Consider the following 15,203-nt stretch of genomic DNA (forward strand, 5'->3'; position numbering starts at 1 on the left):
GTGAGCTCAGCAGGTGACCTACAGAGCATCTCAACACACGCTGCCACTCACAGACGAATGTACGCACTCCGCCATCAGCCTCCTAACCTTAAAACATCCAGCTATAGACAGATGTCAATCTTAACACTGTAAAGCATGTCTAAACCAGTATGTTACACACAGTCAAGCTAGCCCTTCAGGCTTCAAAGATGGCAATTATGTCAGCTGTCCTACTGCAATCTCTTTTCCATCTCTTGGGGTTGAAGATGAATGAAATAAAAACATATTTTTAAACAAATCATTACATTTATATTAGAGCAATAAAATAGCTAAAAATCTCTGCTCTGAACTGTTTGGCCCGATGGTGGAAAAGAGGATAATGTTAGAGGTTACAATGTATTACATTGTAGATGATATTGGGATTTTGGTTGCACAATAAACTGCATCTGAGATTTCATTAAATTTGGACTCTTGTAGTCTCTGTCTGTTCCTGTCACCGTAAGAAATATTACAAGAAAAATTTCTTAAAAAGAAAATTCATTCATTAAATCGATTTTAAAAACCATTGATTGATTAATCGGTTTTCGAACATTTCCGCCACCCTAGTTATCGGTATCGGCAAAATCAAATATCGGTAAACTTCATTTCCAGATTTTTACATCACAATCTGATTTTTCTCACTTTTAAGAAACAACCAATGGTGACCATTTAGTAGGGATGCACAGATATAGTAATTTTGGCCAATACAGAGAGCCGATAATAGTTTTTTTTCACAGCTTGTAACCAATATGATGGTTATTTTTATAAACACTGCTTTGCCTGTTTCTAGGCAAACACGTCTTTCACACTTAGTGCACTCAGAACATTATAATGGAAAATAGAAGAAAATATTGGCTCTTTAGTACATGGTCACCGATATAGTGCATCCCTACCATCAAGCACATAAACCTATACAGGCCTTTATTGATGTGAACTTTAGTTTTTTGTTTTTTAGTCAGAATATATTTTATTTTACTTCACATTCGGGAAAAGTTAGAGAATTATTTTGTGAAGGTCATCACTTTACATCCTTAAACTGAAAAAGGCACATAAGTGTGGGTGTCAGCCAAGCGCATTTGTCATTAGTTTGAATTTGCATGCACCTTGTTGAGCAAGGGGTGATGTGGCGGGGGGTGATGCTCAAAGGGGGAGTGAGTGGGGGGGTTGAGTTTGGCCAAAAACACAGCTGTACTGCCTGCCGAACTGATTACTTCTCCTTCTCTCGCCCTCATTTATCTTCATTTCTTCCCAATTACACCAAATTAGCAATAGTCTCAGTTGCATTACCAACTTAATCCCCCCTTTTTTTCACGGGCTGCATTATGCGGTGGCAGATGATTCCTTGGCGGGAGTCAGGGTAAACAGCCATGAAAATGCCACTCCGGCAGATGGCGAGGCCCACAAGAAATATGACAAACAGAGTGCCAGCGTGCCGTCCTCTGCCCGTACCCGCTACAAGCTGTTAATGCGCTCCCGGACAGTGTGTGTGTGTGTGTGTGTGTGTGTGTGTGTGTGTGTGTATGCGTTTTTTGTGTACGAGACTGTAAGGTTTGCCGGCATAACGATATTAACGAATGCATGCGTGTGTCACACAGTATGTTTAGTTTTAAATAGACCTGGCGGAACCAAAGCAACTGCATGGTTTTTGTTGCTATACCTGGTGCATACGCATGACTTCTTTGAGTTGTTAGTCATTTGAAATGCTCTATGACATTCACAAATTGTACCTTATTGTGGTGATTGGTTATAATTGCTATAAGGACTACACAATATGGGCAGATTCAAGTTTACGTTCAATGAAGTTATTACGCTTTAAAGGAATAGTTCTCCCCAAAATGAAAATTGTTCATGTCTCAACTATAAGCACGACCTTTTCACCATCAATGTATCATCCATCATTAGCCCACATTTGCATTAAATGTTATGTAATTAAACAAGGATCATTTTAATTGAAAACTGCTTTTTCTCCATGTCAATGTTATAAAGATTATAAATGATAGATTATAGAGAAACAGTTTCTGTAAAAATTTTCAGCCCATTTTCACTGAATAAAACCCCTTTCTGAGATTCTGTGTGAACGCCCCCTGATAAACGTATCTATTTGTGGTTAGGTGAACCTGAAACCAGCCAAACTATTCTGAGCTTTGTTTAAGTGGCATGTATCAACTGGGGGACATTTACATAATGTACACAGGTCCATCCAAGAATGTTATAGAGTTCACGGAGTGGTTTAGCGTGGCTGACAGCAAATAACCATTCATTAAAATGAAGGGAAATATCCAGTAGATTTGGCTATTTATTTATTTTTTAAGAACATTTTTTTTTTATAGAATGTTCAATTTCGACCAAGTAACATTTCTTTTTATTAGAACAGTTAAATGGTTGTGCTACTTGTGCTAATGAAGTGTGGAAATAGCAATATAGTGTCTTTTTCCAGCAGTGTTATTTACACTTGCAGTTACTTTACACTTTTCAAATTTCGGTTTTAAAAATAACCAAAAAGAAACATTTATCTGAAATTCATCAATCTATTGTTCTTTTGAGAGATGAAGGCTATTCCATGCACTTCTGTTTTGAAAGAATAAAAAACTTGATCTAACCGTGAAAGAGAGAGAGAAGTGGACAACCCAGATGTACAACAACAAGAATACTAGTACATCAGAGTCTCTAATTTGAGAAACAGACTCCTCACATGTCCTAAACTAGCAGCTTTAATGAACCGTATATGCCAAACAGTTGCATTGCTGCAAATAAGTTTGAAGAATACGTCATTTATTTTAAAAGAAATAGTCAACTGTAGGAGGCCTGGGTAGCTCAGCAAGTACTGAAGCTGACTACCAACCCTAGAGTCGTGAGTTTGAATCCAGGGTGTGCTGAGTGACTCCAGCCAGGTCTCCTTAGCAACCAAATTGGCCCGGTTGCCAGGGAGGGTAGAGTCGCATGGGGTAACCTCCTCGTGGTCGCTATAATGTGATTCTCGCTCTCGGTGGGTGCGTGGATGCCACGAGGAATAGCATGAAGCCACCACACATGCCATGTCAAGCCATGTGATATAAAAATGTCTCTTTTTATACCCTTTCTGTTCTGTACAGTCAGCTGTTGATTAAAAACATCAACAAAAAAATAAATATGTAATTCTATTCACACATGGATGCACTAAAGAAAGCAAGCACAAGACATCTTCTATAGTTATACATTATATACTTACAGGCAGATGCAGATAGTCTTAAAGAGACAGTACCGATTAAGCATGTGTACATATCAATCTAAATACTTTGTGTGTATAATTATGTGAGTAAACAACAAAATGTTAAAAATATATGTCTGAAACATAGTATATGCAATTTCAAGACATTAATTGAGGGAATAGAATGAATTTGAAAATTTTTCAAAAGATACATTTGACCAATCTAGGTAAAATAACATTTGCAAAATTTATATTTTAGAATTGACCCTAGAAGTGTTCACTAGAAGGTTTCTTTTTAATTAAGAGCATTAGATGAGAGAGCATTTCTTTTATATGTAAGCAAAATGGATGTTGTAACAGTAATGTACCCATATGAATCAAATCGGGAAATCTGTATCAATAGCCAGCCCTTTTACTGGTTAAAAACATTGCTGGTCTATCAGCTAGAACAGCACCAAACCAGGCAAGAACAGCATGGAAACATAAATATGCCATTGTTACCACATTTTTTTAAAGAGCCATTTTCACCAAAAGTCTGATATTGATTGGTTAAAGACAAAAAATGTATCAAAGACATTTAGACTTTATATAGGTTAAATTTAGTATTGAGTCTGGACCTTATTGTCACTCTGAGCTTACTGTCTGGGTCACGTTGTGACACAAGTACAAAAACTCCCTCAGTTCTTAAGTGTGTGAGAGTAAGTCATTTACCCCAGCATTTTGTTTGGGGTGGAGTAAACACACACGTACACTTCCTGCTTTTCCACTGACCATAGAGAGGCTTCAAGACATAAACATACCCTTTCTGTTTACAACGCCACACACAGACAGGGCCGACATCAACACATGTGACCACTCAAACGGGGGCCTGAAGATCCCAAACCCATCAAAAGCCCAAACAACAATGCCGAGAAGATGATTCGTGGGCCACAAAAATAATAACCCATCCAAAAAAACACCAGAATATTTGTATATTTCTCTGATCAAAGCGAATGCTCTTCTTATAAATGTTGTACTTTGTCATTGATTTTCCAAATCATACTTTGTGCTTAGTAATGCGGTGGGCCTTTTAAGACACTGCAGTTTTGACCTCAATGCTAATGTGCTCTCCAGTTATATTATTCATACGCAAACATGTACTGCAGTTCTAAGCAGTGCACGGTGGGACTCTGTGGACAAGGGCAAGCTTAGGTGGCAGATGGCGAGTCTGATAGGCCAAAAACACTCCATTTCAGTGGACTAAAGGAACAGGACATTGTCTTTCTTGCTTTCTCACACAAATGTAGAATGTGTACCTTCTGAAATTGGTCATCATTACACCCTATTCTTTACAACGGAGGGTTTTAAAGGGTCTCATTGAATTGGGATCACAAATGACAACTTTGAAACTCATTCCAGCAGTCACATGTAATGTAGTTTTTCTGTTGCATGTCTTCTTAAAGACATTAAGACAAATGGCATTTATTTTTTTGGGTTGAAGATTGTTTGTTTGTATGCTTGGTTTATACTTTTATTCATTTTAACTATATTTATTTACTTTCTTTCCTTATTGATTGTATTCTACCTTGTTTTTGCCATGACATTAAACAATACACTACAAATGTAATTTAGCTCCATCCGTTCCTCCTGTGGTTTGCATCGGAATCCATTAAACAAGTTAGATAGAGGGGATATCTGGAGTAAAGATATCCATATTTGTATATGGATAATTAGCAAATATGACTTTTTTATTATTATTATTTGGACCAGTTAGAATTGGCCAATATTGACTTGACTTAATTTTTTTCAAATTCAAATATGATCTTTATTTATTTATTTTATTATGATGTGGACCAGTTAGAATTGGTAGATGTTAACTTGTGAGCTTATTTTGCCAATTCAAACATTTATTTATTTATTTTTGTTATGTGGACCGGTCAGAATTGGCCGATATTGACCTGTGAGCTTATTTTTTCCAATTCAAACATTATTATTATTTTTATTATTATTATGTGGACCAGACAGAATTGGCCGATATTGACTTATTTCCAATTTGAACATGAACTTTTATTTATTAATTTATTTGTATCTATGGCAGGCTTCAAAAGTCAGTTATCAGTCTGTACAATATAACATTTTGATATCTAACTTAATTTATGTGAAGTATGCAATTTATGCTGTTTTTACTTAACAAAGGGTGTATATTTGTCAGAACAGAATAAAAACCTGTTTTACTTGTCTTGTTATCAATTATGTATCTGCCAGAATACTAATCAGCTATTTGTATTGGTTTACATTTCTATTTAGATAGAATTGCTATCCATGTTACATCACTACATGATCAGACCTTATGACCATGTTCATTTTTTCCCCGGGAGGCCTCAGAAGAGCTTCATTAAGGAGTGATACTGTATGTTTCTCACTTTATCACTTGTCTGTTGTGTCCTGTTATCCCTGGATTTAATTGAAATCTTCACTCCCCAAAACATAAATAGAGAGTATGTGAATGAGAGCATGAATCACACAGAAGAGTGTTTTCAGGGCGTAAATATTGATGTTGAGGTGTTAATGTTTTTGAAGGATGACAAACTTGAAATTGACACAAATTAAAAGAGGTGTCATGAAAGCCAAATCACTGGAGGCTGTGTTTTGCAGTGATTTTACCATGGTAATGGGTTGTCTTATTCATGAAACAATGCAGAGGCCCTAAAATCCCCTTAACCATTGTAAAATCACTGTAATCCCAGATTTGAGTATGTTTTTGGTTTTATATTGGCTGTAACTGCAGTTTAATCATTTGTATTTACATATTAAATACATAATTACAATTATTTATAATAATAATAACAACAACAAAAATAAACAATTATGGACCTTTTTCATTTCTCCAGGTTTGGAATTCAGAAGTAAACTTCTGTAGACGTTCATGGAATACCATAGCACATTTTTTTGTTTACATTCTCAATTGCTCCAACAAGAATCCACCATTACATTTCCATGACTTTCCAAAACAGGAACAAATTAGAGAGCGGTGGATTATTACAGTCTCTTCTGTATATTTGAAAGCCCATTACAGAATTGTTTACTTCTTTTAAATCAATGCCAATGTAAAGGATAGTGATATAAAGGTACTTTTAATAATTTAAGCATTGAACAGCAACAAAATGGTTAAATTTACCCTGCTGAATTTAGGTGGACATGTGTCATCACAGTCTGTGAAGAGGGTCTATTCCGCTGCATAATATAGTTCATTATTGTAGATATAAACTTTACACATTAATATACAATGAACTGATGTGTAGACACAGGTACAGTAAATTGCTATTTTACAATGACTTCAAACATTCTCATTCAATCAGATTTTAAAAGTCAACCTATTTTTTAAGTTGTGAATCTGATGTTTTAAATTGGGGGAACTGTTGTATATTGTAGGGGAACAGTGTTTCTATGTATGTGCCCATGCATGCGTATCGTAATTACAGCAGGCTTTATAAAAAGGATGCAGTTAAGCATCTCTGTCAGCATGTGGTTAAGGAGCAATGCAGTGATGGACACATTTGCAAAGCATGACTGACGGCTGGACAGAACAGAGAAACACAGAAGCTCTCCATATCTATCACTCCCTCTCTCCCTCTCCTGGCTAGCATCACTTTTAGGCTAATTACTTTAGCAGCCAACTCAAGAGGAGTTCTTGGACTGAACCCAAATGGGCTATCAGCACCAGAGCTGTGTATAGTTCAACTCAGCACTCGCTCTAATATACTGCTTGCATACTCACATTCGAACAGACATCCGACTTCCACTGGAGTTCTCCTGTCACGGAGGTCAAACCCATGAGTTATGTGATATTGTTGTAAAAAAGAGAAATGCCGAATTAGAAGTGTGATTATGTGTTCATCTCTTGGCAACATGACTGTTCTGGAGGCAGTTTGCTGATGGCGTTGAACAGTGTGAGACAAACTTGTGCATACAGGCACATTTAACACCTAGACTTAACCGCAGGACCTCTGAGATCTGCATGTATGTTCAGAAATTAATTACATTAGACAAGAGCAAATATAGGTCAGGTGGAATTTGCAATGCAAACACTTTTGCTCTCTGTTCCTCTGTGTTTATAATTCAAGTGGCTTTATTGGCATGGTAAAAAAATAAAATAATGCCTTACATTTGCCAAAAGCAGTTAGTGGTATTAAATATACATGCATACACATATATATGCACAATTAAGGGGCCATTCACACTGTACGTGTTTTTGCGTCCTCTGTGCTGTTTTTTTCATGTAAACACATACTACATGGACTATTTGTTTTTGTACTGTGTCCTGCTGTTTTTTCAGTGTTTTGCATAAAAGTGGCAACTATTATTTGATGCTGTGCCAAGTTAAAAAGTCTGCGCTACGTCTATTTTATTTTATTTTTTTGTGCAAGAGCAGGTTCGGTCTGAACAGGCCCTAATCATAATTTTCATTTATGCACTTGGCAGACACCTTTATTCAAAGTGACTTACAGTGCATCCAAAATATCATTTTATCAGTATGAAGAGTTCCTGTGGGCCCTTAAAAAATTTCTTAAATTCAGTTCTCAAATTTTAAGGGCATAAAAGTCTTAAATGGTATGACAAAAGTCTTAATTATCATTTAAAGAGGTCTTAAATTTAGGGACAGAAATACAGGAATCATGATATGGCCAAATGTAATTATTAAACTGCAGAAAGCTGTGATTTAATTTAATAAATGTATAGTCTGTATGTGCTCCACGCTTCAAAGTGAAGACATGGCACTGTTGCACATTCTCCAAGCATGCAAGAAGCTCATGATACAGTGATTCCAGTGGGTTCAGAACACTGCTTGTTTTTGACACTGTTTATTTTACAGTGTGTCTATAGTATTAATTTGTAGAGGATTGTAAGAGTGCATTATTCATTTTGCTTAACAGTCTGTGCAAGCAACTGGGAGTACAGACATTTCAAAATAAGAGTAAGAGTGTATTTTCTGTTTGTTTACAGTTCTAGCGTTATGCACCAAATCTTCATTTCTTTTTTCTAGTTATTATTGGAAATTTGGTTTCTTGTTGCCTCTGTGTCTGTGCCCATCACATTAAAAAAAATGCTATGAACATTTTTAACACATTCAATATGTCAATTTTAAGAACTGACTAGTTATCGCCTTCCTTCCAACACATTATTGTATCAGCAAAATCCAATATCATTCGACCTATAATTAATATGTGTTGATATTTTGGTACATAAAACAATTTTAATTTGATCTGGTATGGATATGCCATACACATTTTATTTGTTAAAGTCTTAGAAAAGGTCTTCATTTTGATTTTAAAATCTGTACTGCATCTCTGGTACCTGTGTTACCGGGGAATTGAACCCATACCCTTGGCGTGGCTAGCATCATGCTCTGCCATTTCAATCATTTATTCAATTATTATTCAATAAGAATAAGAATAATAATGAATACATAAAATCTTTATTTGCCTTGGTATATGTTGTTTGGTTATTTTAATTTTTAGTGTCTCTATTTATTAACTCGTCTATTATCTGACACTTTTGGTTGCAAAATAAATCATTAGTGACAAATTCACCTGTGAACTTCAGCTTTTAAAAAGGTGCTGTGAGACACCTGCATTCTGTTATATTCATTGAACTATGTCTAGCTTTTTAATGCAAGAATGCATTTGTTCTGAAAGAACCCTAATAATATTTAACATTTAATGCATTTGGCAGATGTACATCCAAAATATAAATGTTATCAATATGTGTGTTCCTGAGGAATCAAACCCATGACCTACTAGTCATGCACTACTATTTGAGCTATAAGAACACTATTAATAATAATAATAACAATACAATATAAATAAATAAACAGAAAAGTAATAATAATAATAATAATAATAAATAAAATGCAAAAGCACAATAATATTAATGATAAAATAGTCAAAATAAATATGTTTATTGATTAACTGTTTATTTGAAAACCTTTTGTTATGATTTAGTTTTTAGTTTTTTATTTTGTCTTAGTTACTCCCATATAATCGCACACTTTTCATTGAGCAATAAATCATGGGTGCATCCATGCTGAAACTTGTCAGTATAAATTCCACGACCACTGTCATATCAGCCAATGAATCATAAACAATACACGACTAACTGCACCTTTATGGAACAACTGTACCAGTAGGAATATTTTTTATGAATTTATGAAAATAAATCATGGAATATTGCTCTGTTTACATTACATGTTTCTATCTTGTTCTAGGGATACTCAAACTGATTAAAGTGATATTTATGCATTATTATGCAGGGATGGCTTTCACAATTCATTCTCCAGCAGTTCACATGCTATTATGACTTCATTACATAGGGTGTGTATTGCTTATGGATTGTTTATTGATATCAGATGTCAAGGATGCCTGGTCCTTCCCTCATCGTTTTATGTTTCATCAGCCGCCCCACTACAATCACTCATCACACACAAACACGTATGCATGCGCTCCGGTTCGGCCTCAGGTGTTTGGGCAAAGCCATTACTTTATCAGGCTGTTTTCTCGCGCTCATTCAAATGGCTCCCTGATGAACGGCGCCCCCGCATTCTACAGAGAGAGATTTTAATTCGCATTATTATTAAAAGAATCACTCACTGCAATCTGTTGCAAAAACACCATCTGCTGGATCACTCGTAGGACCTCCGTTGCTTATTAGGCAGAATTAGACAATGATTTCCTCTCCTCCGCTTTGTGTTCTCTCACTCTGTCTCACTCTTCTCTCAACTAATTCAACTTAAGTTTTTATAGTGGCGCTTCGCAACGAGCTTTTCTGCTGCATTTCATTCCACTGATTAATTCCCAGGTGTCACCTGCTCTGGGACGAGCACTGAATGATTGGCAGCGTGGTTAACCTTTTTAAAGAGATATTTCCAAACCCAAAGATATTGGCCTGAATTACAGCCTTTATGAAGGTTTCTATGAACTGTAATGTATTTGAGTTCTGAACGTTAGAATATGTCTTCTTAGTACATCAAAGTTTTCAAATGAGCAAGGAAAACCCATTTTTCTTATCCATGTCTCTAGTGGATTTTGTCAATATTCTAGGATTTTTGGCTCAATATAGACATCCAGGCTCTCTTCCATTCAGTCTACCCTCTCTATGTCTCTGTTGTCCCCAGGCGGTAGTGAGTCGTCTTGGGATAAAGAGAAACTCCAGTCCCCCCCTTCCTCTGGAGCCCTGCACGGTCTGGTTAATGTCGGCTTCTCAGCTCAGCACGGCCTGTCAGGGTCTCATCTCTCTTCCCTACAGCAGAGTAATCTCCTAGCTAACCGTGAGTCATTCATTAATCACATTCACTCTTTCATTTTATAACAAGGTGAATTGATTCTGCACTGTCCGATTTATCAGCTACAAATGCCATGCTAGTGTTGTATTGTCTCGTTCAAGGATTTGTCTGCCCATTTAGACTTTTCTCCAAACCACTGTATGCTTTCTTCAAGCTTATCAAATCATTTTCGTTTATTATTGTTTGTATGATTAAAGACCACATGAAATAACATTCACAATGTATTTAATTTCAGTAATCTAACCTTTTATTTATTTATTTTAGTGCTGTCAGTCGATTTAAATTAGTAAAAAACAAACAAAAATCAATTGTGATTAATCGCATCATTTATCGTAATTATGCGTGATTAATTGCTTAATTTTTCATAGTTATTCGCGATTAATCGCAGATTTTGAAAGTACTGGAATTTGACTCTACATAAACTTATTTTTCTTGTCAAATGCATTTATTTCCTTCTTAGGAAAGAACACAAAACAATAAGTAACAATATAATGCTTTATTAACATTTTCCAAACAAAGCCTTCAGTATAAAGCCTACAGTATAAAGATAAAAATGCACTAAAATTGCACAGATTCAAGTAACATTAAACGTTTCCCAAAGTCTAAGTCAGGGTTGACTTATTCAAATGATAGAACAAACAGATCCCACCACCAACTCACACAATTGATTGATTAAATATTGTTGTGATGGGCTGGGCGGGCCGCTCAAACATACAGACATTAAACGGATGTATGCAGTTAAAAAAAAAACTATGAATGGGTTACCTATAGTTGTCTCTGCATATTAAGCTGGGATAGGAGAATGTATATAAACATATTGGATTAAAATGATGTCCCGTTCTTGAGAGTTTTGGTAAGATTTACCCCTTTATTGTCATATAAACTGAGTAATAAAAGTGTCTCTCTTTCTCTGTCTATCTCTCTCAGGGCTTGACCTGCCATTCATGATGATGCCCCACCCCCTGCTGCCCGTCAGTCTGCCGCCTGCCTCCGTTGCCATGGCGATGAACCAGATGAACCACCTGAACAATATCGCCAACATGGCCGCAGCCGCTCAGATGCACAGCCCCCTGTCCAGAGCAGGAGCAGGCCAGTCTGTCATCAAGGTAACACACACGGTCACAAAGTTTGTTTTGGCTTTAGTGGTAGAAAACGCACAAACGACATTTTCACTAATTCATTATGGATTTGATTACACTGCGCACATATCCAAATAGTTTTTCAAATCTGATCTTTACAACTGACTGTTCATTCAGTATCAGTTGTGTCTATATCAGGTGCAGATGCCAAAAGACTTTCTCATACTACAACTGAAAGTAGCTGTCAGTGTGGAAAGAGAGTGACAACTATGTCATAATTAAAGGGTTAGTTCAACCAAAAATCTAAATGTTCTCATTTACTCCTCATGCCATCCCAAATGTGTATGAATTTCTTTCTTCTGCTGAACACAAACAAAGATTTGTAGAAGAATATTTCTTCTCTGTTGGTCCATTCAATGCAAGTGAATGGTGACCAGGACTTTGAAGGTCCAAAAAGCTATGATATGATAGATGTGGGTGAAAAACAGTTAAATACTGAAGTCCTTTCTCAACATAAATTCTTCTCTCTGTCCAGTAAGTACCAATGTGCACAAAGAATGTGAATCACCAAAATCAAAAGAAGAATGTGGAAGTAAAAGTGAAGATTTATAGTAAAAAAAGGACTTAAATATTGATCTCTTGCTCAATCACATCTATCATATTGCTTCTGAAGATATAGATTTAACCCCTGGAGTCTTATAACTGGATTACTTTTGTGCTGCCTTTATGTGCTTTTTGGACCTTCAAAGTTCTGTCCACCATTAACTTGCATTGTATCAACCTACAGCTGAGAATTTGTTTTCTATAAATCTTTGTTTGTGTTTAGCAGGGTGAGTAAATGATAAGCCAATTCTCAAGAACTATCACTTTAAAACAAAAGAAAATCCAACTAAATCGAAAAGACAAATTAAACACTAAATAAAAAATTATAATCTATAACCATGATGTGAACGTTTCTTTCAAAGGTAAACTAATATACCCTTAGACCTGTCATGTAGACAGTATCAGAGTCAGCTCATTTCGAACATGCTGTCTTGCTCCACTGACACGTTAGACACAAGTAATGCCTCGCTCTAGGAGAATATTAACACCTGGGAGAGAGAGCCGTATACCACAAGCATCTTCATGTCTACAAGAGTTTGATTTGAAATACTCAGAGGAGGAATAACAGAATAATTGTTGTGTGTTGGGTTCGTGCGGAGTGTGTATTAGGGAATATTAGATGCACAGTTTAAAGACAAACACTATCTGTTATCGTTTTCCATGTTCCCCCTGAGAAGAGAGTGTGTGAAGCTCAGTCAATTTACTATATGAGGAGGACACTTGTGCGTTTCTATGAGATGCAGAAATAGCCCAGGGCGTACACTACTCACAGACGCACGTTTGCTTAGCTGTCTAAATTGGGAATTGCCATAGACATCTATTGTTTTATATAAAGATAACTATAATTACTGTAGACTAAGCCCAACCCACACCCTAAAAGAAAGCTTTTGACATTTTTAGGGAGAAATTATGAATAGTTATTTCCAAATGAGGACATTTTTGACTGTCCCCAAAAGGGAATTTTGTGCCTAAACTAAGACGAGTACACACACACTTTTACATAGATATTCTCTGTCACACACATAGACATACACAGACTCTAAATACCATTTCAAAAGCAATGCAAGTTTCTGTACTATATCAAAAACCTACATGTTAATATGTTTATGATGTTATGGGGAAAAATGGTTATTGCAAACCATTATCAAAACAAAAATCATTATGGCATAAGAAAAGATAACAGTTGTAGAACTTTTGGAACAGTTACAGTCACTGTGTAAACAGAATATGTGTATGTGTGTGTGTCAGGAATGTGTGCAGGACAGTCCGTCTCCTGCTCCGTCTCTGGAGGATGCCCCTCGCCCCGGATCACAGCCCTCCACTCATACCAGCAGTAGTGTGTCCAGCTCCCCGAACCCACACACACAGAGTCCTGAACGCCTGGGTCAGTATATACATGCACACACAGACCTTAGAAACTATATTATCAAGGACCTCTCGCAGACACAATGGTTTTTGTACAGAGCTGATTATTTGTTTTGGTATTTTGTATTGAAATGATTTTGTATTCAAAATGTCATCTTGTATTTTCTTTTGCGCAAATGTTCACAAGCTGTAATCTGCATTGTTGCAACAGCACCTGCCACATATTTTTTTTTTTTTTTTTTACACAAACATATATCAGTCTACATGCACTTTATTTCATGGATGCACTCTCATTGAACTTATGCAGTTTTAAACCCGACCGATGGAGAACTTGCAGGACGAGACACTGGCATCAACATGAAGAAAATCCTTAAAGAGAAAGGTTTGTGTGTCTTTGAATTTTTTTCACTCACCGCATCACATTTAAACTGAGTGTTATACTGTATCGTAATCTATTATTATCATTGTATGCCCTTTCGACATTTAAGCATGTGCAGGAAAGGAATTATATATCTACAATTATTATTAAATTCAATTATTATTCATTAGTAAACATGCTAACACTTGAGATTAGCAATGAAATTTATACTAGTAAAAATGCACATTTTTTAAATAATAATTAAAATTGCTCTAATTTAGGATTTGCACTAGATATATATCTGGGTGTAAATAAGATGGCTCCAAAAAACTGCTTTTGTTTTGTTCCCAATCATACAACTGTTTGTAAAATGTTGTCCTGACACAACAAAGCAATCAAAAGTTATAGCTTTACAAAAATAATATATCCTAGTGTATAAAAATTATCCAAGTGTCCAAAAGCCTCTCCAAACAAATAAAACATAATAATTGTACATAAGAACTAATTACACATGCAAACATAATGACTTAAGGTTTGCATATTATGCAGACATGATTTTACTAATGAGATTTCATAGAATGAGTCTCATTTGACTCGGTGAGTCTGCATCATTGAGACTGTGTTATGTACTTGGCACCATCTCCTGCTGGCCAAGTATAAGTGTCACCAAACACATGTCTCTCTGCCCAAATATGGATGATTTTTGTACCGATCTGAACCAAACCCATTTGGTTTATCATTCCATGATACTACATAATTTCCAATGATGTCATCTGTTTAAGGAAACTAACAGGTTTCACCCAGATTGCAAGATGCCAGATGCTGTGCGCACATTGTATTTCGTGTCAATTATCTAATGATCTATGCATTCGATAAACTTGTATGTGGGCTTGTTCAAAAGATAATCACCTCCTCTAAGGATATTGTATGTTCTGCTTGTTTTTCGTCAAGTTATAAGCAAAAAGGCTGCATATAAGCAACACCTGTTCACAAGTAATGTCACTATACTCACTATATTTCAGTCTGTGAGTAAAACAAATAGGTTGGTTGTATTCAACTCTTTGAGCGCTTTTCAACGACATATGACACATGGCTATTTAATAAGTTTGATGTTTTAACTGAATCAAATAATAGAAGGAATGCACTTATGATTTTTCTGTGAATCTCAAAGCACTTGTTCAGTTTTTGTCATAGTGCCTACATGCATTGTAAAGTACAGTGCATTGCAGCTTGCGTATGGGGCTGTATAGGTGCAGACTGGTCAGAGTGCCCATG

The 15,203-nt window shown here is 36.0% G+C and overlaps 1 protein-coding gene across 2 annotated transcripts in view; it reads left to right on the plus strand.

The window, feature by feature from the left end:
* LOC127627457 (dachshund homolog 2-like) overlaps positions 1–15,203 on the plus strand; it is a 214,810-nt gene that overhangs the window by 156,567 nt on the left and 43,040 nt on the right. For both annotated transcript variants that reach the window (XM_052103842.1, XM_052103840.1), the window contains exons 4-7: positions 10,356–10,508; positions 11,451–11,629; positions 13,454–13,589; positions 13,878–13,952. In XM_052103842.1, coding sequence (XP_051959802.1) covers positions 10,356–10,508; positions 11,451–11,629; positions 13,454–13,589; positions 13,878–13,952 — 543 coding nt within the window. The remainder of the gene's footprint in view (positions 1–10,355; positions 10,509–11,450; positions 11,630–13,453; positions 13,590–13,877; positions 13,953–15,203) is intronic.

Source organism: Xyrauchen texanus, chromosome 34 (genome assembly GCF_025860055.1).
Source record: "Xyrauchen texanus isolate HMW12.3.18 chromosome 34, RBS_HiC_50CHRs, whole genome shotgun sequence".
In the NCBI taxonomy this organism is placed as follows: domain Eukaryota; kingdom Metazoa; phylum Chordata; class Actinopteri; order Cypriniformes; family Catostomidae; genus Xyrauchen; species Xyrauchen texanus.